This window comes from Hylobates moloch, unplaced genomic scaffold, assembly GCF_009828535.3.
Source record: "Hylobates moloch isolate HMO894 unplaced genomic scaffold, HMol_V3 SCAFFOLD_5, whole genome shotgun sequence".
NCBI lineage: Eukaryota > Metazoa > Chordata > Mammalia > Primates > Hylobatidae > Hylobates > Hylobates moloch.
In genome coordinates, this window is record NW_026652280.1 from 46,870,627 (window position 1) to 46,898,509 (window position 27,883).

Here is a 27,883-nt window from a genome sequence, read left to right on the forward strand (position 1 = left end):
ACCAAAGGTGAAACCAAGGGCATCAGAAAGAAGTGGGAACATTAGAATTTTCGACAGCTCTCAGCAATTTATATTTCATTCTTCAAAAGGAAAATGGCTGGTTGAGTTATAAATGTCTTTCATTTCTTCCTTTCATAGAAGAGAGTTCTTCTTCTTTTTAATCTCATAAACTTAAGCTTAGAGACTTTCTTTTCTGCTGCTCCCAAAGCCTTTCACATGCCTATGTCTGGCTTCTTTGCTCCCAGAGCGCCTGTGAGGGGGTTGGTAAATTGCACCTGTGCGGGGACTCTGAACTTCCTCAGAGCTCAGCTGGGCCACCGTATGGAGACTGGCTCACTGGAGGCTGCAGAGAAGTGAACTGAAGAATTACAGTCGGTTTCACTTCCCTGCCTTATGTGCCTTCAGGTGCCTCTGAAGACAGGCGAGGCCAGTGAAATGGAGAGAAGGAAGAAGAGAGAAAGCAGCAATATCTGAGAAAAGTCCTTGAAAATGTACAGGCATTGTTGAAAAATATGGAAAGATGGATGTGCATGTTTGTGTGTGTGTGTGTCTGTGTGTGTATATAGTCCAATCACATATTATTGGGTGCTACCTTCAAATTTTACATAGATTGATTTCTGAGATGTGTTTTTTATCAGATAAAGGTCTATTTTGAATGTCAGGGTCAGGGTGGGATGGTCCACAATTCACAATCTGGCGCTGAGTGAGGAATTATTAGGCTGGAGGGTCAATTTGTCATCAAAAAAAAAAAAAAAAAAAAAGTCGTATTTGTAAATCCTTCTTAGAACAAAACAACAGAGGGCTGTGTGGCTCTGATTTTGAGCACCCCTCAAAACCAACCACATCAGAGCATCCTGTGCAAAACGATGGGATTAAAAAAGGGCATGTAAACCTGTGAGTCAGGGAGGGAAACTTTGAAGGAAACACTTTAATGCTATCAGGTGTACACTAGGCCCTCACCACTTTCTATTTCATATGCATTAACAGGAGTTCAGTGATACAGTGAAAGATCCCAGTCAGTATGGGTGTATTACAGAGGCAGAAGTGTGTGCCCAGTAACACAGATGAATTTGGTGGATTGGTTACTATAGCAACTGTACCACCATTGTCAGTGGCAATTCCTGTAATCTCCCTCTCCTAAGGTTTCACAAGTATTCACTCCAAAATGACGAGAGAGAGAAAGAGAGAGAGAGTGAGACAAGGTTATAATGCAGATATCTTAAATAGCTGTATTGTGTAGTAATTAAGACCTGAAAGTTAGACAAATTCTAGTTTAAATCTCACCTTTACCACTTACAAGCTGCTTCTCCTTGGGTAATTTACTTAACCTATTTTCAGATTCCTTACCTATAAAATGCACATCATAATACCCACTTCATTAGGGTAATTCTAACTGTTAAAATAATGTATGTACATCACTTAGTATAGTGCCTGGCTATAAATATTCAATGATTGATAGCTTGGATTTTTATAGGAATCGTTCCATTTATATATACTTGCCTTTCTGTTCACTTGTTAGGACTTCCACTTCCATACAGAATGTTTAGAGTTGGATTTCCACAACGTGAGTACTGATGCAGTTCTGATAATGATTATGCTTCTGCTGAAGCATTATCCATTTTAGTCATCATTTTAAGTTCATGTTCATTTTATCCACCTTTGAGTGATATATAGATCCCAAGCCAATCCTGGAATTTTATTCCATCCTTTTGATCTATTCATGCAATCAGAAAATTTAGAAAACCCACGGTAGATTCACATTGAGCAGCTTTATTAAGATGTAATTAATATACTATACAATTCACCCACTTAAAGAATATAATTCAGTGGTTTTCAGTATATTCACAGAGTTGTGTGGCCATCACCACAATTTTAGAACATTTTAATCATTTCCTCCCCCAAAAACCCGTATCTGTTAGCAATCACCAATCATTCCCTCACTACCACCATCATCCGCCCCACTTTCAGCCCTAGGTAACCACTAATGTACTTTCTGTCACCAGAGATTTGCCTATTCTGGACATTTCATGTAAATAGAATCATACAATATGTGGGTTTTTTTGAATGGCTTCTTTCATGTAGTGTATTTCCAAGGTTCATCTATGTTGCCACAGGTAATAGTAATTCATTTATTTTTATGGCTGAATAATATTCCATTGTACAGATAAACTACATTTTGTTGTTTATCCATGGATGTGTGGGTTGTTTCCACTCTTTGCTATTATGAATAATGCTGCCCTGAGCATTCCTATACAAGTTTTTATATGGACATATGTTTTCATTTCTCTTGGGTATGCATATACCTAGGAATGGGAAGGCTACCTCATATGTTAATTCAGTTAACATTAAACAAATATTTAACCTTTTGAGGAACTGCCAGATGGCTTTTCAAAGCAGCTGCACCATTTTACATTCACACCAGCAGTTTATGAAGTTCCAGTTGCTCCACATCTTCACCAATACTCATCTGTCTTTTTCATTATAACCATCTTAATAGATGTGAAGTAGTATCTCATGGTGGTTTGCATTCCCCGAATGACTAATCACGTTGAGCATCTTTTCATGTGCTTATTGGCCACTTGCATATCTATTTTGAAAAATGTCTCTGGGCCTGGTGGTGCATGCTTATAGTTCCAGATACTCAGAGGCTGAGGCAGGAAAACTGCTTGAACCCAGGAGTTTGAGGGTGCAGTGAGCTATGATCGGTCCACTGCACTCCAGCCTGGGCAATAGAGCGAGACACCATCTCTAAAACCAAAAAAAACAACAAAAAAATACGAGAGAGAAAGAGAGATGTCTATTCAAATTCTTTGGCCATTTTTTTTAGTTGTGCTATGTGTCTGTTTATGATTAAGTTATAAATATCCTGTAAGCATCGTAGGACTTCTTATGGTACCTAGATCACAGCTGGGGCTACCTTCTACAGGAATAGGTTACACTATTTGCAAAAATGAAAAGAAAATGCATGCAGATGTACAGTGCAAAATTCTCTAGATGCTTTTATATGACACTTATGACTATTATTAAAAATCTTGGCATTTGATGTGGCAGAGAAAAATATCTGTGATTGACTTTGGTATTGTTTGTTTTCCTCTTCGTGTGATTTTAGCTTTGTTGACTTGGGCATCATATTTCTTAAATGATATTCTGGACTTGGATAAGCAAATCTTTCATTTCAAGGAAAATATTTTCATTACTCGACTTATTTACTTAAATTTTCTTAAAGGCACATAAGAAATATTTTTTCAAGCAATGTTAATACAATAATTATTTTAGGAAATAAAGTGAAATTGTTTTGACTTCCAAGACATGATAACTGATAAGAAGCCCTATAGAAGAAGAAGTACTGCATGTCAAAAGAAAACAAAACAAAAAAACAGCAGCTCTCAGTTTAAAACATTCCTTGTGGGGATCAGCAGGAAACAGCAAAGCACAGGATTTTCAGTCAAGGCTGAGATTCAATGGAGGGCTTCACCACACGTATCACCAAGTGGATTCCGACACGGAAAAGCTAAATTTATCAAGAGAATAACTTATCCGGTTTCATCTTTCCTTTGCTACAGTCTCCTGGCAGTTTTCCTTAGGGGCAAAAACTGCTGCTACTGCTGCTCTTGAAGAGAAATTACTTTTACTACTCTTAGTAAGTTGGGTACTGTTACTTCATTGTCGCTTCTAATGTGTGGCTATGGATTATTGGCCAACAAATCATTTCTTGGGCTTAGTGTTTATGCTGCTGGATAGAACAATTTCTATTTTGATTACGTATCTTCATGAGCAATCAAATTCTTGCTTTCTCTGAAAAGATTTACATCTTTGATATGTAAGAAAGAAGACTGAGCCACCATGACAGCTCTGAGTGCAAGATAGTAGGGATTGTAGTGTGGATTTCTTTATATTTCAAGGAGACAAGGTATTATCAAAAGAATGTGAAAATTTTACAGGTTTTAGAATACATTTTCAACAAATCCCAAGAATGCAGAAAACCTCTAGAAATTAGTCACATGTTTTTGTCTTTAGAAGACATCTTCTTCCCTTGGCAGAAGTTCTAGTCATGTAGAGAAGGTATCTAATTCTAGACAGTCACTTCAAAACACCTAGGATCCTGACAAACTTCAATTGGCATTCTCGTATTCAAAATTGAAAAGAGAAAATAGACATGCAATGCAAAACTGAAATATTTAAACACCATTCTTGAGGCACTCAAATAAATTCAAGATTTGCGATTTTTCCAGGGTTAAGGAGCAGCAAATGAAACCAACAGCAAGTAGTCTAGGTAAAAATCTATCCCAGGAAAAGGGACACTCTTGTGCAGGAAGGAGCCACGCCAAGCCTTCCATCAGTTTAATCAAACTGACAGTCCAACTTCCAGGAAACAGTCATTCTTTTGACCTATTAAGAGAAGGAATAATCTCACCTTAGAAAGGTTTTCTTGGAAAGTGTTTCACATTTGCATGTGTGTTTGTGTGTGAAGGAAACTCTAAACCCTAAAGTCTCCAAGTGGCTTAACAAAAATTTATTGTCTCCAATTTCTGGTGGTTGGAAGTTCAAGACCAAGGTGCCAGCAGGGTTGATTTCTGCAGAGCCTGTCTTCCTGGTTTGTAGACAGCTGCCTTCCTGCTGTAACCCTGTATGGCCTTTTCTCTGTGCTTACATGCAGAGAAAGATCTGGTGTTTCTTCCTCTTCTTATAAGGACACCAGTCATATTGGATCAGGGCCTCACCCTTATGACCTCATTTAACCTTAATTACCTCCTTAAAAGCTCTATCTCCAAATATAGTCACTTTGGGGGTTAGGGCTTCAACACATGAATTTGGAGGGAACACGGTTTAGTCCATAACAAAGCCAAGTCTAAGACACAAAATTAGAAAACAGGGAAATTAACTGAAATATTACTTTTCAACTAGATCCATACAAGCAAAGTTATCTAGGCAGTTGAACAGTTATCCAAGTCAGCAGTGTATAAATAGCTCTTCCAGTAATGTAAAGCTAGTAGAGAAAAAAAAATTCAGATCCTTTTTCCTCAATTCCAGAAGATCTTGCCTAGACCAGTAGCTTTTTTAAAGAATCAACCATAGAGGTTTTTAACAAAATATATCTCCCCTAGCTCCACCCCAGAGATTCTAAATAAATTGATCTGAAAGGAGGTCCCAAGAATCTGCATGTTTAGCAAGCATCATAGGTAGTTTTGCTACCAGTAGATTTTGGACCACATTTTGAAAATCATGGAACTAAACAAATAATCGCTTCTGTTTTTTGAATTTGCTACATGTCTATAAAAGATAGGAGAAAATACTGATAGTGATTTCTTAAAAGATAGGGAAAAATTTTTGCAAAATTAAAAGAAATTTGATTAATTGATATGAGAAAAAGGGAAATGAGTCATAGGGAAAGTTGCCGGAATTTGCAAATTCTAGGGGATTTATTTCCTAGAGATGAAATTTGGGTCCCTATAGCACTAGAGAATTTGCACTAGAGAATAATTCAAGCCACACAGTATAGCATCCACAATTCAACTTCAGAGAATATGGTAAACTTTTCAGAATAATTTGTTGCTACATGTCAAAGATCTGATAATGAAAAGAATATTGCTCCAGATTAGCTGATTGGGTGGGTCTCAGAGGCTTCTGTGAATGCCCTTTCCAGTGGCGGATGACCTTGGAGGGCTTCCTAGACACCACAGAGCCCTCCACCTAGGGTTCATTGTGGCACCATAGTCCCTCGAGGGTTGGTGATACAGCAAAGAACAGAAAGAACTGGCTCCCTACAAGGAGGGAGAGGAAAAGCAGAGGAAGATAAGAGATTCCATTTCACCCACAGCAGCGGGGTGTCCCTAAGCAGGATTCCACAAGCCACACCTCATTGTCTCCTCAGCACACACACCCGCCAGGGCCTGCCTCCCTCCCTTGCTGCAGATCTACCCAAAACTAAGGATAACCTTCTTCTTTCATCTTTACCCCGAGATGATTCCATAGCATTTTTCTTACCCTAAAAATAAATGTTGAGTCCTTTTAGAAGGAATCCACTGAAACTCCCTTCTTGAAAATGGACCCTTATTTGTTGCCATGAATATTCCGGGAGAAGCCTGGAGAAATCTATCCTGTTACTAACTTTTCTCACTATCCCCCTGCATGGCCACTCCTGCAGTGACTCTCCAACTGGAAACAGCCTGGTTGGCAGGAGGCTGGCTCCAGTTCCTCCAAAAGAGCCTCACAGTTTCCCCACAAGGAACCTCTGCCTGGAATTAGAGTAATGAATGAAATTGGACTTTAGATCGGGAGGCTGTTGTCCCTCTCAGCATCATCTTGAATGGCTGAACTTCTTTCTTCAGAATGTCAAGTTGCTGTCAAAATATTCATTTCTACCATTATGTCTCACTCTCTCAGAGATACAATTTTAGTGGAAAGATGTTGCATCCTTCTGAACTTAAATTTTCATTATTATTTTGCTACCTTGGTGTCTTTCTGCATTTTTTCTTCTGCAGCAGGTGCCAAAGTTTCCTTAGGTCAAAAAGTCACTCTTATCTCTTCCAAAAGCCAGCCAGATGGGAGGGAGAAAGAAAAAGACAGGACGAAGTCTCAGTAATGAGATTGGCTCTCAGGAGGCAGCATAGTCTAATAATTGGGCTTTATTAGGAGTTTAAATGCAGGCATTACTTACGAGTCCATCACTAGCCTGAGAGTGATGCTTTATCTCCTTTCGTCACTAGGCTATACCGAGCTTGAATGGCTCCACTGTGACAGGCTGCACAGAACCACATCTCTCTTGAACAAAGAGAAGAGCTTTCTCCTGTCACACATGCATTGGTTGTCCCCACCAGCTTGCTCAGTAGCAAGCATCTGTGCTAGAGAGCAGCAGGACACTGCATCCCACTTGCAGGCAGGAGGATTAGTCTGAGAGCTAATGCTTGCCACGCAACTTCCTCATAGGGATGTGGGGAGGATTAATGAGATGCTATTTCCATTGCAATTTATGCTCTTCAGAAGAAAGGTGCTAAGTACTAGGTATTAGAATTAGGGATTATATAGGTAATCAAGCAAAGAAGATATTCAACTGTTTCTAGTTACTAAAGGAAGCTTTAATCTGGGAGGTGGGGATGGAGGGGGAAATGCAGTGAGTATAAACTTGGCTGGCAGCCATTGTCCCTCATGAAGCAAAGGACCAAGAATGAAGTGTCAAGTGCTATGTATAATATAAAGATAAACTCGTCCTGATCCTTGGGGCTTATGAGCCAAGTAAGCCTTGGGTGGTGGGGGTGGGCTACATTTCATGGATTCAGATAAAGGTCTTAAGACTTTTTTGTTATATCTGCCTCTGCCATCACCAGCCAGTCTACAAGTTTGGTGCCTAGAGGAATGTGGCAAAAGCATAAGCCAACTACCCTAACTGCATGCTAGAGGACACAATAACATTCTGGAAGAATTGTGATGGGAGCCACAGGGGTGGGATGAGAAGTGAAGGGGTGGGAAGATGGCTAATCAAAATTGCAATGTGTAAAGCAACAGCCAACAAAGATGTTGATCTTCACATGGTCACACAGACAGGAAGTGGCAGAGTTGGAATGTAACAGCTTTTCAGAGCTTCAGATATTAAAGTCCTGGTTTCTTCCATTTCTTATAGTGCATCCCCAAGTAGGATTTATCTGCCACTGGTAGAATGTGAGACAATTTCAGATGGTACACAAGAAATCATTTTAACATTTATAATAAGTTAGGTATTGTTATGTTTTAATGTATGTTAGAGATAAAATAATTAACCCATGAAGCCCATGATTTAGTAAATATAATTGCTTAGAACCATGGTTCTTAATACTGGTTGCATATTATTAATAGAATCACTGAGAAAGCTTAAAAGACACACACACACACACACACACACACACACACAGACACCATGCTGGGTCCCATCCCAGATCATTGAATCAGAATCCCCGAGGAGTTCTGATAGCTTATAAAAGTTCCCACATTGGGAACCACTACAATAGCCTGGGATTTTTAAGGAAGCATTTTTTTACGTGAGCAGTTTTAAATAAAATATTTAGTAAATAATTTCAAAGTGTGCGGCTATGGAAAAAATAATGAAAGTCCTCTGTTGTACTGATAACTGAAGTTTGGTAAACATTGTACTCTATCATGGTAGCCTCCTATTCTATAAGACAACACTAGACCTAAAGAACAAAGATAAGCAGAGACATCCAAAGAAAAATGATGAATGTGATAACGTAACAAGAGAAAGACTCATTATTTGGACATGCTCAGACAGGGATAAAAGGTGGAAGGTCTAGGGCATTACATAGTAAAAATAGCAGCTTAGATTTGGGAGTTGGTTGATATGCATGTCCTTTTCCCAATATATGGCTCTCTGAGTCTTCTACCCTATGGTTCAGAAATACGCTTTTTCCTTTTTCCCCATTGCCTTTTGACACCTCCACCCCACTGACTGAACCTTGAAACAAGTAAGGAAAAAAAAGGATATAAAGAATCTATAACATCTTCCTGGATAGTGGGATTACAAGTGACTTTTAGTCTGCCCACCTATTCCTTCTTTGTTGTTGTTGTTTGTTTGTTTTGTTTTTTTGAGATGGAGTCTCACTCTGTCGCCCAGGCTGGAGTGCAGTGACATGTCCTCAGCTCACGGCAACCTCCACCTCCCAAGTTCAAGTGATTCTCCTGCCTCAGCCTCCTGAGTAGCTGGAATTACAGGCACACGCCACAACCCCGAGCTAATTTTTGTATTTTTAGTAGAGACGGGGTTTCACCATGTTGGCCAGGCTGATCTCGAGCAGCTGACCTCAAGTGATCCACCCACCTTGGCCTCCCAAAGTGCTGGGATTACAGGCCTGAGACACTATGTCAGACTCTATTCCTTCTTTTGTTCGTCATATCTTCATTTATACAACAAGCATTTATTGAGCACCTACTATGTAGTAAGTTCTTCTTGCTTTTAAGTATAGTCAGAATTTTTTTCAGTGAGCATGTATTATCTTTATGATATGATCAAACAAATCTTAAAGTTACTTCCATCTTAGGAAAACTAGATAATAGGCACGTGACTGACCATTCTCCGGTCACCACATAGCCAGACTCCGTGTGTGAGGAAGAGGGGGAGCCCAAAGTCAGACTCTGGGAAGTAAGGCATTTTCAGCCACACCTGAGAGCCACAGAAGAGTTGTGTGAGAAAACCCTGGAGATGTTTCCTGTGTGAAATGGAGGAAAATAAAACCCATCCTGCAACACTGGAAAAGCTACCTAAGCCCCTTTTCCTCTAGTCTTTCATCTGTTAAATGGGGATAGTGATACTTTGTGTTTACCTACCTCCCAGAGGCATTATCAGGTCTATTTAAAGGCTCTTCCGATGAAAGCTACTGTGTAATTACCAGGAACAGCTATGATAAAGAAACCTAAATACAACAGCAAATCAGCTGGAACAAACTCTCAAAGGAGTTTACTTCGCTGGAAAATTTTAAGAGAAGGGTAGCAGCTCTCCTTGGGGGAGTTTTGGGTACCATTCTGGCTGGAAGTTTAGGGAAGCCTAGCTGCCTTTCAAAGCCTCCTTCTGGCCAAGCCAATTACTTGGAATAGAGGGATCTACCTCTGTTTACTTCCTCCCCACGATCTGAGCAGTTTCCATCTGAAATTCCCCTTTCACATTTTTCCAGATCTGGACTCACAAACTCTTTTATCCCCCAAATGAAATTCCAGGAAGACATTTACTAATAGGAGAAAAAAAGAGAGAAAGGAAAGAGAGGTTATAATAAGATAGGTAATTGTGAATTCAATGGTTTTTAAGAAGAGGACTGATGTAATTGATTATTAATGTTTGGCTTTGCTAAAATTCAATTTGACAAAATATGTAGTGCAGATGGGGATGGGGGTCAGAAAGCAGGGTTACCACTTTACAACAGCACAAGGGAGAACCAACCCAGCTGAATCCAGCTGATGGCAGCTCGGCTGGAATGAAGAGAAAGATTTAAGAAATATTACAGCTCTAGAAACTATAGAATATAGCAAGAAAATGGAAGAGTCAAGGATACCATGAAATTTGGTGAGTTGAATATCATAAGATTTGGTGACTACCCTAACAGGCAGCTGGCAGCGAAGAGAGTAAGTAGATTATATTTTATGAATGAGATCTGAGTCAATACCATTGTAGGAAGTCCAGTGGTTTTATATTTTTGTTAAACTTGCTTATGCAATCAAAGTTCTGGCTATTTATATACAGTGTAACATATGGTATCTGCAAGGCTTCTAAGCAATAAAAACTCCAAAATTCCAAAGATGAATTTTCACATGAGTACTTTCTAAAGTTAATAATTACACATAATAATAATAGCTATCATTTATCAATTTTGAACTATATAAATATTTTATTCCTATGTAACCCAGATTTCAGCTGGAGGCATAACAGATTGGTAAAGAAATTACTATGAACCCCTGTAATCCTATGGCCTATGGAAAACCAAAACTATTTTACTATGGTCTAAATGTTTGGTTCTGCCCCTTAAAAATTCATACCTTGAAACCCTCATCACCAGTAAGATAGTATTTGGATATGAGACCTTTGGGAGGTAATTAGGTCATGATGGTGGAACCCTCATGATGGAATTAGTGGCTTTATAAGAAGAGAGAGGAGAGCACACACATGTGCGCGCTCTCTCTTTCTCTCTCTCTCATTGCCCCCCTCACCATATGAGAACAGAAACGGGAAGTGGGCCCTCACTAGGAACAGAATCTACCAGCACTCTGATCTTGCACTTTTCAGCCTCCAAAACTATGAGAAATAATTTTCTGTTGTTCAAGCCACGCAGTCTATGGTATTTTTGTTATTGCAGCCTGAACTGATTCACACCCCCATCCTCATGTCTGTGAGTCCCTGGAGCTTGTGTTTTCCTGACCTTTTCTACCTCCCAAATCACTCCTATACATTGCTGCTGTACCACCAGATGTGAAAATGCCCATTTACTGCTTTTATGCACTACTAAGCTATCATGAGTTTAGTAAAGTCCACTGAAATTGGGAGGACATGGGAAAGAGTCAAAACTTCTTTGCATTTTCCACAGCCCCTTCCTACCGGATTATGTTGAAAGTATCAATATTTTCCCCCTTCAGTATGCGGAGACATTCATCTTTCAAGGTGTCAGCAGCACAAAGGGGCTTTCATTTGCTGGAGGGACTGGCTCTACAAGGCGGCTTTGGTTCCAAGTAGAAGGCATTTATTTTGCTATTACACCTCAATGACTTTATTTAACCCTTACAACATTCTTGTTAGAGGATACCATTATTCCCACTTTACAGATGAAGCAACTGAGGCTTAGAGTCAGCCCAAGGAGATAAACATAAGAAAAGGTAGAGGATTTAAATCCAGGTCTGATGACTCTTAACTTGTAATTAACCTGGCTTCTGAAAGACGGGATAATGATTATCTACTCTGGATCGCTTTGCTACTTCAAAACTGCTTGTTGTTGTTGTTGTTGTTGTTGTTTTCAATCAAATCTCCATGTTTCAAAAAATGGTCATACACTCCCAAAGACCCTATGTAGAGAATTAAAGTAAAAATCCCATCATTTCAGGAAGAATGAGTTAGCATAATTAAAATACCAAACAACCGAAGTACAATTCTTTATTATCTTTAAGTAATAAAACTTGGATGGGGCATAGGCCACCTGCTTGTCAAACCTGCAAATTACATAAAGGAACAGATAATATTGATGATAATGAGGATGAGGAGGATAATGATGATGTGAATAACTATGAAGTTGTTGATGATGATGGTGGTAATGATAATTAGCATTTGTTTAGCACTGTTTTAAATGCTTTACATATATTATGTCTTTTAATTCTGAAAATTAAAGATGCCTGTGCCTTAGGTCTTGTTAGGGTTATCCCTATTTTATAAATAAGGTTAAAGAGAGGCAAAGAGGCCAGGCCCAGTGGCTCACGCCTGTAATCCTAGCACTTTGGGAGGCCAAGGTCGGGGGATCACTTGAGGTCAGGAGTTAGAGACCAGCCTGGTCAACATGGTGAAACCCTGTCTATACTTAAAAATAAAAAAAAAAAAAAAAAAAAAAAAAGCCTGGTGCAGTGGCTCACACCTGTAATCCCAGCACTTTGGGAGGCCAAGGCAGGTGGATCACCAGGCCAGGAGATGGAGACGGTGAAACCCCGTCTCTACTAAACATGCAAAAAATTAGCCAGGTGTGGTGGCGGGTGCCTGTAGTCCCAGCTACTGGGGAGGCTGAGGCAGGAGAATGGCGTGAACCCGGGAGGGGGAGCTTGCAGTGAGCAGAGATGGCGCCACTGCACTCCGGCCTGGGTGACAGAGCAATACTCCATCTCAAAAAAAATAATAATAAATAAAAAATAAAAAAATACAAAATACAAAAATTAGCCGGAAATTGCTTGAACCCGGGAGGCAGAGGTTGCAGTGAGCCGAGATCACACCACTGCACTCCAGAAGCCTGGGCAACTGAGCAAGACTCCATCTCAAAAAAATAAAATAAATAAAAATAAGAGTGACAAAAAAGCCAGCCTACGTTCGCTTAGAACAGCTGAAACCAGGCATCTCACCTTAACTAAGAGGTCTAAACCCTTAACAACTAGGCTATTCTGCCTCAAAGATCGTGATGGCTTCCATTGACGTCCCCACTAGAGTGGAATTAAGTACCACAGTGAACAGGGAATTTACTCCTCTTGTTTCCATTATTATCTCCAATCCTTAGAACACCACCTGGAACATAGTAGGAACTCAGTTAACAATTGCTAACTGTAAACGAATTGAAGCAAAGTGTCTAAATCAGCAGAGGACAAAAAATGTTAAAAAATAGTCATGCACAGCTGTTTAAAATATTTTAATTAGAAGAAATACAGGATAGGAAAAACTTGGCTTGAAAACACTTGTTTTTTTAAAAAAAGATTGATACTGATAATCAGCCGAACAGGGACACACTGCACTGTGGCTGCTAAAACACTACTGTGATTTTTGAAAGCCTTAAAAGAAAACTAGTATTTTAGTTTTCTTTGGTCCGTGGCCTGTTAGGAACTGGGCCGTACAGCAGGAGGTGAGTGGTGGGCGAGTGAGTGAAGCTTCGTTTGTATTTACAGCTGCTCCCTATCACTTGCATTAACCACCTGAGCTCTGCCTCCTGTCAGATTAGTGGCAGTATCAGATTCTCATCTGAGTGCAAACCCTATGTGAATTGCACATGTGAAGGAACTAGCTTGTGTGCTCCTTATGAGAATCTAATACCTGATGATGTGTCACTGTCTCCCATCACCCGCAGATGGGACTGTTTAGTTGCAGGAAAACAAGCTCAGGGCTCCCACTGATTCTACATTATGGTGAGTTGTATAATTGTTTTATTATATATTACAATGTAATAATAGAAATATAATAATAGAAATAAAGTGCACAATAAATGTACTGCATTGGAATCATCCTGAAACCATCCCCCTGGTCCATGGAAAAACTGTATTCCATGAAACCGGACCCTGGTATCAAAAAGGTTGAGGACTACTGCTTTAGAAAACCTAGGTAGGTTTTTCAGCTCAGCGTAAGAGGAAAAAATATATCTAACACAACTGTACAACAACTTTTAACAACAGAGTGTATCTGAAAACCTAAGATTCATTTCAAATTTCCAAATAGATAAGAATAATTACTTGTTTAAAAAACTATTAGAAGGATTTCTACATTGTGTAGGGGACTAGACCAAGTCAGTGGCCTCAAGTCTGGCTGTGTATTAGCATCAGCTGGAAGGCTGTGAACCAGCATTGATTTTTTAAGACTCATCCTATTGAATCATAATCTCTGAGAGTCGAGAACTGAAAATCTATACTAAGAATCCAAAATTTCTAATGCCTTCAGTTGATCCTGGTAACTTGCTAGGGCCTGGGAATCACTGGACTAGATTACCTCAAAGTTTTCTTCCAACTCTATGAATTAATGATTCTTAGAACATTGCAGAATATCTTCTTTCATAAATGAGAATTATTTGTTATCTGTAAAATGAATTTTGCCTAAATGTGCATTGGTGATTATAAAGTGCCAGCATATCAGCTGATTTCTAAATAGGTTAAAAGTTTTTTTGCAATCTAGTTCATGAAAACTTTTCTCATGTATCATGGAAAGGAAAACTTTATCTGGCCTGTTTCCCAATTATTGGAGTTCCAAATCACTGAAATATAAATAAATGAGATTTTACAGTACTTAGAACACCAGTATGATGAAAAATTTGTTTACACCAGGAGGTTTAGGTCATCCTTCAATCATTCATCCCGGAAACGAAAGTATGTATGCACGCCAGCACTCACGCATACAGGCGCACACACACGCCCAAATGTGACACATGGTAAATGTTGGGCAGTTACTGAGATGGAACAAAGGAGACCTTCAGATTCCATCGCCTTTGCAACCTTACATTTTTCTATGCAAGAATCAAGGAACTCAGATCAAATATTATTAACCACGATATACTCAGCTTTTTGTTTACATTTCTTTTATTCCTTGTCTTTCAATACGTACTTTGGTCTGGGTTGGGTAAAATGGGCAAAATGAAGAGTGAAAGGAGTATTTGAAAATAATAAAAAGTATGAAGAGAATGTATTAATTTGGGCTAAACTGGTTCCCTATGTAAAGAGCTTCTAAAAAGTATACTATGTTGCCATGAGAAGAAGCTCTAGAGATTGCAACGAGGCTACATTTATAAATTTTGACTAATCTAAAATTAAACTTGTAAAGCTCTGCTGGAATTATTTGAAAAAGAATAATTAAAACCCCCTTCAGCACAGTTAGTTCAGCTTCTCTTAATTTTACTTTTCTAGTTCACAGGTACCTTTTTTTATGGTGTTTTCAAATTGAAGTTCACATACATCAAATAAATAGTATGATAATCAGAAGTTCAGTATTCAATACGCATTCATTATTAACTGTCGTTATTGTCATTGTCACTATTATAATTGCACATTGTAAAAAGAATGGAAGCTTTTCCACAGGAATTATTCACGTGTATTGCTTTCTAGGAGTAATTGAATAGTTGACATTGCATTTATATCAAAGTAAAATATGTGATGGTTATTCTCATTTGTATTATTCTTAAGCAATAAGAAATGTAATCTCTATTAGGTTTCTTTATTTGGATTCAGAAATCTTCATAGTTTTCTGTACTGTCCAAATGTGTCCCTTCTTATAACAGCTATGGGAACTTTCTCTCCTCTCTGTGAAATGGAGAGTTATACCTACCACACTGAGCTGTTTTGAGAGTCAATGGAGAAAATAGTGAGAAAACCACTCAAATATGTTTTGTTACTTGATGTGTTCTTTCCTCCGTATGATCCAACTTCTTACATGTTTTATTCTATTTTGGGTTTCAATTTGGTTCATCTTCACAAAGTAGAGCTTCAAGTTTCATTTAGAATTAAATAATATTGATACTGGCTTGGAAAATTGAATGACATAAGATTTAGAGAAAAAATACTCTAAGTAAAATGTCATGACAAATTGAATGAATGATGATGTAAATATAACAATGCAAAAGATTTGGAAGGCATCTTGATTCACTAAGAAAGCCATACATAATGGCTTCAAAGCACTGTCCCTTTGTAGAAAACACACAGCCATTGAGGGTAAGTAGGATTTCCTTTTCCTCCACATAATTCTTTATTACAGTCTCTGCAGAGGCCTGAGTCGCTTAGAGATTTACCTTAGTTATGTGAATCTTTCATTGCTCTTTGCTAGCTAGCCCTTGAATCATGTCACCGTTGGCAGGGGTGGAGGGTGTTACCATTGGCCCACTGTTCACTGGCTTTTGTATTGGTAGTCAGTTCAGCTCTTAGAGGACAGATGGCAATGGCTGGCAATTTGGGCAGAGAGAACAAAGACACTAGATCCTCCCCTTATCAGCAGAGATGGTCCATCTAAATCAGGGTGGAGAATCACCAGTGTAACTTATCTAGGGAAGTTCCTCTTATCAATGAATGAAATGACCTTACAAACATGTGTGAGCCATGCATTCATCTCCCTTTGCCATCCACTAAACACATTTTTTTTTTTTTTTGAGATGGAGTTTTATTCTTGTTGCCCAGGCTGGAGTGCAATGGCGTGATCTCAGCTCACTGCAACCTCTGCCTCCCAAGTTCAAGCGATTCTCCTGCCTCAGCCTCCCAAGTAGCTGGGATTACAAGCATGTGCCACCACACCTAGCTAATTTTTTGTTGTTGTTTTTGACATGGAGTTTCGCTCTTTTTGTCCAGGCTGGAGTGCAATGACACAATCTCAGGCCACTGCAACCTCTGCCTCCTGGGTTCAAGAGATTCTCTTGTCTCAGCCTCCCATGTAGCTGGGATTACAGGTGCCCGCCACCACACCCGGCTAATTTTTTGTATTTTTAGTAGAGACAGGGTTTCACCATGTTGGTCAGGCTGGTCTCGAACTCCTGACCTCAAGTGATCCGTCTGCTTTGGCTTCCCAAAGTGCTGGGATTACAGGCATGAGCCACCATGCCGGGCCCCATTAAACACATGTTTTAAGCAGTTAATTTATTTATATACTAAAACATATTTAATTATGTTGGTTTTGTCACAAATGCCACTTCAATGAGTTCTTTCCTCTGTGTCTATCCTGTTGATACTGATCGACCCCCAACTGCAGTCTGGGGGCATGTGGACGAGTGATGTTAGGACAGTCACAGAATCGTGACTTCCAGTTGAACAGGTCTGTCTACACATGGTCATTTGCAGCAACCTAAAAAGAGTATTTGTTTTCATCTTGACTTCTCTTACACACACAGAGTGGTTGATTATTTGGGCTAAAAACTACAATAAGAAAAAAATGGTCATATATCAGCTCTGTGGCCATGCATTTAGGAGATTATATAGCATGTGAATTATGTATGTATGTTTTCCAAATGAAAGAGAGGTACTGACTGCACTGATTTTTCTTAACCCCTCTTGCAAAAACACCCCAATCACTGAAATCCTCCAAGTATGGGGGCTCTTTGCTGTTGTATTCTATTTGCCAACTACTAGTCTATAAGGCATATGGGTACAGTTCGAAGGTACTTCAAATTCAGAGTTTGGGTTTGTTTGTTTTCCTTTTGGCTCAACTATATCCACAGAGTGGTAAAATTAACACTGCAAGCTGCCATCACATTACTCATTCCTCTGTAAGTACAGCTCCCTCTATCGATGAGTGTCTACTATGGGCAATTCTCCAGAAGGTATTTTTCCCACTGAGGCATAATAATGCATTCAATGGCACCAGAGTTTCATCAAAGGAATTCTCTTGTTCCCTTCCTTCGCATGGAGATGTCATTAACTGTATTAAGTTAACTCTCCGAATGTTAGGTTCTTAACCAACAAACAATGCTTCTCCACAAGGGCATACTTCGCCAAGCATTCTTGATTCAGAACGAGCTGAATATGTAATCATAGATTCAGAGCCACGCCGTGGGCTTGTTATCATCACTAAGAGGAATCCTTTTGTATTTATTGACTTTTTTCCTTCAATCATCGTTGTTCCGTTTCTTCCACCACCACCTTGAGCCTTTCAGGTACATGAAAAGTTCAATTACATGTAAAGCGACTGTTAAATCAGCAGGTCCTTTGTAGGGGTCTGGGCCTCCTCTCCCTGCTTCAATCGCAAGTGTGCTCAATCCATTACTGTTCCTGAGGATTGTACATCCATCAGGTCGAGTGTGCTGGCCAGGGTGCATCTTACAGCTTTTACTGCATATGAGACATTGCAGGCCTTTCTCAGGAACTGCCAGGCGGACTGGGAATCACAGTCACGGTTAATAGCAGCGAATTGCCAGCTCTTGATGGGTGGGTAGTCACTCCTTTCAGTGGTTGCCCCCTGGGGGAGAAGGTAGAAAAACAGAGGGAGGGAATTAGAGTGACTTTGCACAGTTGAGCAGGTTCATGCCGCTGGATCAGTGGCAAGCATTGGCAGGGCTCCACTCTGGGGAGGCTCACAACAACATCACAGTCTCATTTTTACCAATTGGTGCTGCTATATCGCCAGTGGTGCACAGGGGGAGAGCAGAGGGGAGGGGGAGCTGGGAGTGGGGGAAGGGGAAGAAGGCAGAAGTCTAAGCTAAATTAAACAAACCAAAAAATTCATGTTCAAACTGGTTAACCCACCCCAGTTAGCCCTGTGCTACTAATTGTACCAAACTGGTATTTGAAGTTCCCTGGGTGATTAAAGAGTTGGCTCACAAACTCCCTGCATAACCTTAATTTTTTCAAGGTTCTTTGAGTGGAGAATGGCTTATAATAATGATTTTGACTAATACGATTTTTGACATGCAACTTTAATGCTTAACCTTAGTACAACTCCAGAGCATTTCATGTGTACTCGGCTGTAAAGAGTGATGATTTAAAGGGATAATATAAGAAAAAGGTCGTTCTAGAACGAACCTCTAACAAATTGCATAAAGGGAGCTTATTATTCTATGAGTATGGGGATGTGCAGCTCTTCTGATCATTTTTCTGCTTGGTTCAAAAAAATTGTTGAGACATGAATGGGAGAAGAAACAGGAAAAAATGAAATAGATATCTGCAAGAAAGGAACATTCTTTGATGGTTATGATTTCGTTGCCAGTAAAAAGACTCTACAATAATGTGGTTATTCATCTCCTCTTTTGTTTTGGGTGAAGAATTCGCTCTAACAAGAAAATGCTGTTATTGGTTGGAGGGCTGCCTCCTGGACCGGACCGGCTCCCCAGCAATTTGGTTCAGTATTACGACGATGAAAAGAAGACGTGGAAAATACTCACAAGTGAGTGCATTATTTATTTATTCACTCACCTATTTATTTCAGGTTAGAGCTGTCTTGATGAATTTGAAAACATGGTTAATCAAATTAGACATTTTATTGATTTGTTCCCCTTTGGAGGTTTGTTTATGTATCACAGGGGATTTAGAGTAAAAGACTAAATTAACATTGCAGAGGTGGCCAATTTGGTAGTGGAGTAGGCCTAGCCTAAAATCACTGTACTGGTTTACATTTCTGTATGTGCTGCAATGGAGGGTGCAGGGGAGGAGCAAAGATCTTCCCCACAAAATTCTTCTGTTCGTTTTGTTGTTGTTCATTGGAAAGCAAAAATTGGTTTATGGCACTCACTAGTAAATTTTCTCACATCAAAATGGTTGTTTAGTTCATTGTCTCTGTAACTAACATTTATTTTGCTTTTTAGGCATTTTTGCTCATTAATATTTAGTCTGTGGAACTGGCTCTTTAAAGAAATATCCCCTTATACTGCTGCATAGTTTGAATGAACATATATTTGTGGCCTAGTCCAGCTACATGAAATTGTGCTTGCAAACTTCTACCCAGGATTCTTCTCCTCCCCTTCTTAAAGGGCAATTGTGTTTTACAGCAGACCTCTTGCCTTGGGCACTGAGATTTGGAACTTATTGTTATATCGGTTATGATTCCCAATCGGACTCACTCATGGAATCAAAAATCATCGTTTCTTGAGTGCAGCAGGCTGTGTGCACCAGTCCCCTCGTGGGCACAGTGGCTGCACTGGTCAATAAAACTAAATTTTAACTGTCAAAATTGCCCAGAGCTGTATAGATAAAATAATAAATGAGCAATTTTAATCCATAAATCAAAGCCATACATTTAAAACCAACAAAAGTGAATGTTAGATTTTCTTATTGCATGTGTCTTAACAGTTATATATTTTATCATGTTTATTTTTCAAAAATCGTTTCCTTTCCTCTTCCTGAAAGCCCTTTAAAATAATAGAAACTGGACAACAGTTTACCCATAAAAGCAGAAGAGGAGCAGAGACATGTGTGGTGGTGCTTGAAATAATACATTTTGGAGCTGGAGTCCCCCAGCGAAACCTGCAGTAGCATTGTCCAGGAACTGCAACAAGAAAGCTCCCTGGACACCAATGCGCTACGGTTGTAGTAAAGAAGTAGTGGAATAGTAGCAGCGAGATTAAGGAGAAGGAAGAAAGAAAAATATGTTAGTGATGTCTTAAAATGATTTTTATTTCTCTTTTGACAAAAATACCATTAATAGTGGTTTAAACATCTGAGTGAGTGGCCAAGCTGAATTTTAAAGGTTCGTCAGAAACAAAAGCTAAAGCAAAACCAAGGAATTTATTTTTTAATACTTGACCAATAGTGAAAGCCTGCATAGAAAGAAACATGGAGACTAGGAGGAGGAGAGAGAAAAGAGGAAGGACAAAAGATTCTTAAAGAAAGATGACAGAGTGATAATACACCCAACCAGTAAATGATATTCATTCATAAATCCATTTGTTTTCCCAAATACACCAAGCTAGGTCCAATTTGTTTCTTGTTTGACACCCTTCAGTAAAGACAGAAAGATTAATTAAAGCATTGTGAACAATACCTTAGAAAAGTCTTATGTGGGTTTTAAACCTTGCTCAAAGATAGGTTGATTGTTAAACATTGTCCACACTGGGGCATTTTCGAGCATGAAAGGGGAATCTATTAATTATGCCAGGACAACAGGTATAGACTGGAACATATGGTCACCTTACTTCAAGTTTTCACATTGCCTGAATTAACTCTCTGCTTGGAGGGATGTAGGAAGAAAACATGAACTTTGAATCAGACAGACTTGGTTGCAAACCCAGATCCAGGACCTTGAGAAAATCATATAAATATTTGGAGTCATGGTTTCTTAATTTTGTGAAAGTCACTGTAGTATTTTTAAAATAAAAATTGTGTTTATAAATCATCTAGCACATAGAATGCACTCAAAAAATTGCAGGTACTATTGCTATTACTGTAACATCACTATCAACATTAGCATAAGGACTGTACCTTTATACCTAGAGGCATCAGTCAATCAATGCAAGCTCTCCATGCAGACAAGTAACACTGCAACAGACATACCACTTAAACCCACTGCCCTGGAGTAGGAAGCATATTCTCCATAGTTTTCATATGTTAGATTTAATAATCTATAGATTAAGAAGTAAAGAGAAAAGGGTATCTATTGACTCTATTTATTAGATTTGAAATGGAAGGAAATAGTGTGTGTCTGTGTGTGTGTGTGTGTGTGTGTGTTTAAATTCTTATAATGGGAACATATTTAAAGATCTTGAACGCTTTTTCTATCTCAGACATACTTATGGCTTTGAAATAAATGTTTACTTAACAATGTTCATTTCACTGGGACTTGTACTTAAAAATATATAGTTTATTACCTGCTAGACTACGACTATATGGCCCCAAGTAAAGGCATATTTTTTACATTTGTTGAAGAAATGTAGAAAGTTTACCTAGATAATTTCTGCTGGGTTTTTTTTGTTAAGATATCTTATTCTGCAAAACAGAAAGAGGCAACTGACAGATTGCTATGCTTTGGGCCATCTAATAATAAATGAAGAAATCTTTCTCATCAGAATCCCAGATTCTTCCCAAATCTAATAAAGCCTAAGGGATTGGAGAACTTTCCACTGCCATTCTTTTGCCCCAGAAGAAATACCAAACTAATTTGTCTGGGAGGTGAGGATGACAGTTAAAGGTAGGAGACAGTCCCCTGGTTTGGGGTCTACTTATTTATTAAATGACTTTCTCCATGCAAACTAACAAATTAACTAGCAGATACCTAAAACATGAGGTAGCTGGAGTTTCTGAATCTCAGCATACTTTGCCCACTTACGTTGAGCAAACATTTCTCAATGTGCCTTACAGACATGCTCCTCTTAGAAAGAGGCCACAGCCTAGAGGCAGGTGCACAGATACCCATGGGAGCCGCTCCATTTACACACCTTATATCACAGAAAGAATTAAGAGGAAGGCTAGTTTCCTTTAGATCTTATCCTGTTATGTTATTTATATTTCGGAAATACGATGTAAGGGGTACACTTAAGTAATAGTGAGTTGAATGGAGTGGAGGGGAGTAGGAGTGAAAAAGTGGGTCTATATAACACAAAGAAAACAACATTCAAATAGTTGGCCAACCAGTTGTTCGGCTTACCCAAACAGTAAAGGAAACAATTATTCTCACCAAACAGATTGTTTTGGTAACATGTTGGCACAGACTGCGTGTTTATCTTCCTTTTTGGAAAAATCATTTCATATATCATTATAAAAACTGATTATAAGAAAAGCCTCTATCAGAAAAATATTGAGAAATAACATGTAAAAATGACTGCAATGTCTTTTTGTAAATGTGAAGTGTTAAGTAATAACATTATAAGTTTGGCATTGTTGTTCTCTCACCTGATAATAATAAAAGGGAAGTCAAGATGCACTTTTGTTCATCTTTATTTCTCAGCACTGCTTTTCTTGAATCTCTCACTCCTGCAAGCAGTCTCCCGTTTCATCTTAACTTATTAGAAAGCAGTACAGGAGACATGAATACTAAAACGGCCAATGCGAAAATCATGCCTCTTGCACTTTGCAGGCCCTAAATCCTCTGTGCAAAGATTAAACAGAAAAATTTCTGGGGCTACCGTGTACTTTTGATAACAGACTTCTCATATATCAAAGTTTTTATGAAGTCCACATGTGGAGACCCCTTTTACTTCTCCCCATAGGGCAGCATTGGAGAGCTCTCCATTCCATTTTTATTCCCTGTTTACCAATTTCTTTACTGATGGGCAAGGTATTTTCCAGGAGCTGGCATCCTTTTTCCAATGTTTCAAATAAGAGATTCTATTTATTAGATGCTTCTTTGTTGCCTTTTATGACCAACAACAGAAAAGAGGGACTTTAAAATATAGATTTATCCTTCCATGTACCAATGATGACTTATTTTTAATAACATTCGAATGAAAATTATGGAGCTAAGTAGAAAGGCGTGTTCCTTCTCTTGATAACTCTAAGTTCCCTTTGTTAAAGGTAGAGGAAATGCCTTTTGTTTCTCTTCCGTTCTGTTGATTTACGACTCTTCTCTCTTTGTAGTGGAAGGATTTGGGAATTTTCTAGTGTTCAGTCATGGAAAATAAGGGAACTGTAGGGTGGTGGTTTCTTAGGTTGTCTCCTCTGGCCCACGGATGACATTTAACTTGATCCCATCCAGATAGGAGGGGTCCTGTGTCTGGTTGTTGTTTATTTCTTTAAGAGGAGTCACAAAGATCAGAAAGCTAGTGGATTCTTCACGCTTTTGAAAAAATATACTTTCTATAAATGGTGACGGAATAGTCATGAGCAAACAAAGCTTGTATAAGACATTGAACTTCAGTTCCAAATGATAAATATAGGTTTGATCATATTCAATAGCCAAGCAATGCAGAATGGTTTAGCTGTTGATTATTCAGGGAATAATTAATAAACCTGCATTCAAATGGACTTCTTTCCTTGGCCCTTCTGTTTCTTGATTTCAGTTCATTTCTGTTCCCTAAGGATATGAACACTGGGAGGAAAATAAAATTAGTCAAAACCTAATAATCATTTATCATTATTTGTTTTGAAGAAAATAAAATGTAAGTTAAATTAAGGGCTTTGTACCTGTGGGTTTCCTTTATTCCATTATCTTTATTACCAAGAACTAAAACCCACAAACCATTTAATTTAATGTTATTTCTAAACAGGTAGGTAGGGTTCATAGATAGTGCGTTTCTCATTGCAGGAGAACTTCAGAAAACAGTGAGTTACTTTTGAATGACTCTGAAAATGCCTAGGAAGAATTTAGACTTATTTATAGACCTCATTCCTTTATGTAATAAGCAATTATTGAATACCCACTCTGTGTTGGATGGTAGAATAGAACGTGCATAAGATAATCTCTCCTCTCAATAACCTAAGGAAGTAATTATAATACAGGGTGCTAAGAGACATATAGAGAAATTCTAGGGTGCTATGAGAACACAAAAATGAGCCCCTAAAGTAAACATGAGAGGTTAGGAAAGCTTTCCTAGAAGTGACCATCTGTAACTCTGAAAAAAACGGATAGGAATCACCTAGGCAAAAGGTAGATGGGGAAGTATTTTAGTAAGACCACCCAGTATTGAGAATGCCAAAAGACAAGAGGGAGTATAGTGTCTTTTGGCAACTGAAATAAATTTGTGTATCTATAGGAAAATCTGAAGTTGGACAAGTAAGCAGTGGGGCTGCAGAATTAACCAAGAACCATATCACATGGAGACTATTTCAAGGAATTATCAAGACAGGTTCAAGAATTAAGAATTGCAAGTAGGGATACCCCTCTAATTTTTGTTTTCAGTGTTACTGAAAAAACAGTGATCTAAATATTATATACAATATCATAGCAGTTGGTCTCTCTTAGCTTGGAATTTTTTGTTTGGAGCAATCATTTCCATGGCTTTGGACAAAGAAGGAGAGACAATTGTGTTTGGACTTTTTAAATATGTTAGCATCTAATTTTACCTTCAATGAGCTCAATTCTAATTTGAGATACATGGCTGCACATTGCTATATATCTTGAATTATTTGCTACTGTGTATTCATGCACCAGTGCATTAGTGGATTTTTCATAGATTTTTAAGAAAATATGTGTGGTGGTCACTCCAAATACTGTATTTCAAGGAAGCTGGGTACCTAGAAAAACTGGTTGACCTTCTTTGGCCATCTCTCATTTATTTCTGGCTTATACCTCTCTTGAATATAGCAATTGTTTTTTCTCCAGAGAACAGCATGTGTACAAATAATTCTGATACCTTCTTTAGACACAAGCTGTGGTATGTGCTACTGAATCTGAAATGAAGGAGGTATGAGTCATGCGGGCTGTTTGAACTTGCTGTGTGTCATTCCTCAGCAAATTACAGACTAAGTCTGGCAAACCATTGAATATAAGTACTGAAAGATTAAATGATCTCCATGCCCAACCCTCTCATTTTACACACTCATGTCATTCATTTAACAAATATAATTGGTATCTTCTATGTAACAGAGATTGTGCTAAGCACAGAGGATACCACGCTGATCCAAAACAGTTATCACCATGTTAACAGTTTAGAGAGGGAAACCAGTATTAATAAATAATCCCAGGTGGCAATATATAATAAGAAAATGTGATAGTGCTCTGAGAGAAGGGTATAAAATATATAAGATTTGGCAGTGGAGAGTCCTGATCTAATCAAGGAGTCATGGGGAATATTACTAAAGAAATGGCATTTGCACTGACAACTGAAGGATAAGAAGGAGTTAGGCAGTGCCCAGGTGAAGATGTGAGATAAGATTGCTCCAGGTTAGTTAACAGTAAAGGCAAAGATGCTGCAAAAAGAAGGTGTATGGCTGAACTCCAAGAGTGAGGGGGAAACAGATAGGAGATGCGGCTAAAGACACTGGCAGAGACCAGGCCATACGGGAACTTCAATGGCAGGCTCACAATTTTTTCATTTTGGCTTTTACTTTAAGTTATGCAAAGAGAGGAGGTGCTATATACCTAGGATCACACAGTGATTTAATGGCAGGGTAATGAATAGAACACTGGTATCTGTATTTCCATCAAATTGTGCTGCTCCAAATCCCACACCAATTCATCTCGCCAAAAAGTGCCGTTAGTCAAAAAGTCCAAGCAGATGAATGGAATTTAATCTGTGCTGACCCATTTTACCCATGAAAATCTAAGTGGATCCAATGTACTTGAGGTAGTACCATGTTCATAGAATAGAGCTAGAATAGGCTAATTGAAATAATAACCTACTCTTAGAGGTCAATAATATAATCTTGGTTTATGGACTAAAATGCAAATTATCATGTGTGACAAAATTTGCATTTAAGATTATGGACAGGCCACAATTCAATGCAACTTTTTGATGTTTTAACAGTGTCTTGGAAGCAACATAGCATCAAAGATGAAACAGCATGTGTGCGTGTGCATGCGCACACACACACACACACACACACACACAGAGTAACATCTTTAGAGACTGATAGACCTGAATTGAAATACACACAAGATATGTGTTGACCGTGTGACTTTGGGAAACTGCTTACTCTCTGATCTTTTAATCTTATCTGCAAATTAAGGATAATTATACTCACCTCACAGGGTTATTGTGAGAATTAGATAAGATAATACACATAAATGTCCAGGCTCAGGATCTGGAATAGAGTTGTTCCTCAATACATTTTTATTCTATTTTTGCTAACTTTGCAATTTTTTTTTTTTTTTTTTTTTGAGACGGAGTCTCGCTGTGTCACCCAGGCTGGAGAGCAGTGGCGCAATCTCGGCTCACTGCAAGCTCCGCCTCCTGGGTTCACGCTATTCTCCTGCCTCAGCCTCTCCAAGTAGCTGGGACTACAGGCGCCCACCACCACGCCAGGCTAATTTTTTGTATTTTCAGTAGAGATGGGGTTTCACCGTGGTCTCGATCTCCTGACTTCGTGATCCGCCCACCTCAGCCTCCCAAAGTGCTGGGATTACAAGCGTGAGCCACTGCGCCCGGCCACTTTGCATTATTTTTTAACAAAATAAAGAAAACCAAAATATTGAATCTTATCCTCTGTTCATCTAAAGTTTGAGAAAGAAGACACACTTTTATTCAGAATGAAATCTCTATGTTTAGCATGAAGTTTATGTGTATCAGTCAGGATGAGCTAGATTATGCTGCGGTAATAACTCCAAAAGTCTCAGGAGCTTAAACTGACAAGAGAAAATGATTTCTTGCTTATTCTACATGTCCAACACAGGCTGATAGAGGGCATCTGCTCCTCAGAGTCATTCAGGGATCCAGGCATGTGGGGGCTCCATCTTGACATGCATTTCCATCATGGATGCTGCAGGGAGAAGAAAGAGCTGCAGTGTCTTTCACTGGTGATTAAAAGTGACATATATCATTTCTTCTCAGTCACAGGACCACACTCCATTTCAGGGAAGCAGGAAAGTGCAAGCTCACCAGGGTTCAGAGGGAGGAAAACCAGAGAATTTTCAAACAATGCAATGTGACTATCATAATTATACTACTAGACATCAAATATTCAGTGTACTCTTCTGCTGTGCTCAAAGCGCTCTCACCTCTCCTCCAAGGGGAGATCACCCAAAATCATCAAGCTCACTGTGGAGGATCTCTGGGTGAGAAGAATAGTCATCCCAACATCAAGCTGATTTGAGACTCCTCTTGACCCAGAATGAATAAACTAAAGAGACAAATTATCTGGTCCCTCACACATAATGCACCGTGATGGAACAGGGACAGGATCACCCCAGTAAACACGTTCATTTGGAAAGACCGTAGCAATTTAGCAATTCTACCAAATAGACATTTTGAAGGGCACCTATCCAAGAGGTGGGTTGTGCTCCTTGATTAGGGTCCTGCCCAATTCTGTTCATTTTTTTTTTTTTTGTTCTCCCATGCCCCCTGCTTCTCCTTTTGGGAGATCCTTCTTTTCCTGTTATCTTCATTGGCCAAGTCTGAAGTGACCCTGATGAATATGCTCTTCCTGGGAGTGGGAGAGTTTTCTAAGTACATTCCGTGTCTATAAACACTTAGAGGACCATAGTGGTTTTAGGTATCAAATTGTCAACAGCTTCTTTTACTCAAGGCTGGCAGTTCTTTCAGCAATTAACTCTCAAGAAAACTTAGCTGTTTTCTTATGTTTCCAGCTACTCCAAGGCTGGTGACCATGCTACATTTCTTTTCTGATAAACTTCTCAGATTGCCTTTTCCTTTGTTTTCTTGTGCTCTTCTCTCTCTCTCTCTTGTCTTTCTCTCTCTTTCTCTCTCTCTGTCTCTCTCACACACACACCATCACCATCTAATACTCTTTATATTTCTGTATCTATAAGACTTCAGTGAGAAAGTTTCCTTTTTACTCTTCTCTGAATTTTTAGAATTTACTGGTGGTTGTCTCAGCCTTAATTGGAACTTTCTTCTAAGACATCCCAGCTCAGTGAAAGTACTATGAAAGTCACACCTTTAATTTTTTCTCTCCACTAAGCTGAGTTTTAACTTACCTTACCAGATGAAATTGAAAAACATCCGTCTTTGAA

The 27,883-nt window shown here is 38.9% G+C and overlaps 1 protein-coding gene across 1 annotated transcript in view; it reads left to right on the plus strand.

Annotated features, from left to right (window-relative positions):
* The window catches only part of KLHL14 (kelch like family member 14), a 100,790-nt gene that overhangs the window by 12,114 nt on the left and 60,793 nt on the right, over positions 1–27,883 (plus strand). The window contains exon 3 of the mRNA XM_032151716.2: positions 18,648–18,769. Within this exon, the coding sequence (XP_032007607.1) occupies positions 18,648–18,769 (122 nt within the window). The remainder of the gene's footprint in view (positions 1–18,647; positions 18,770–27,883) is intronic.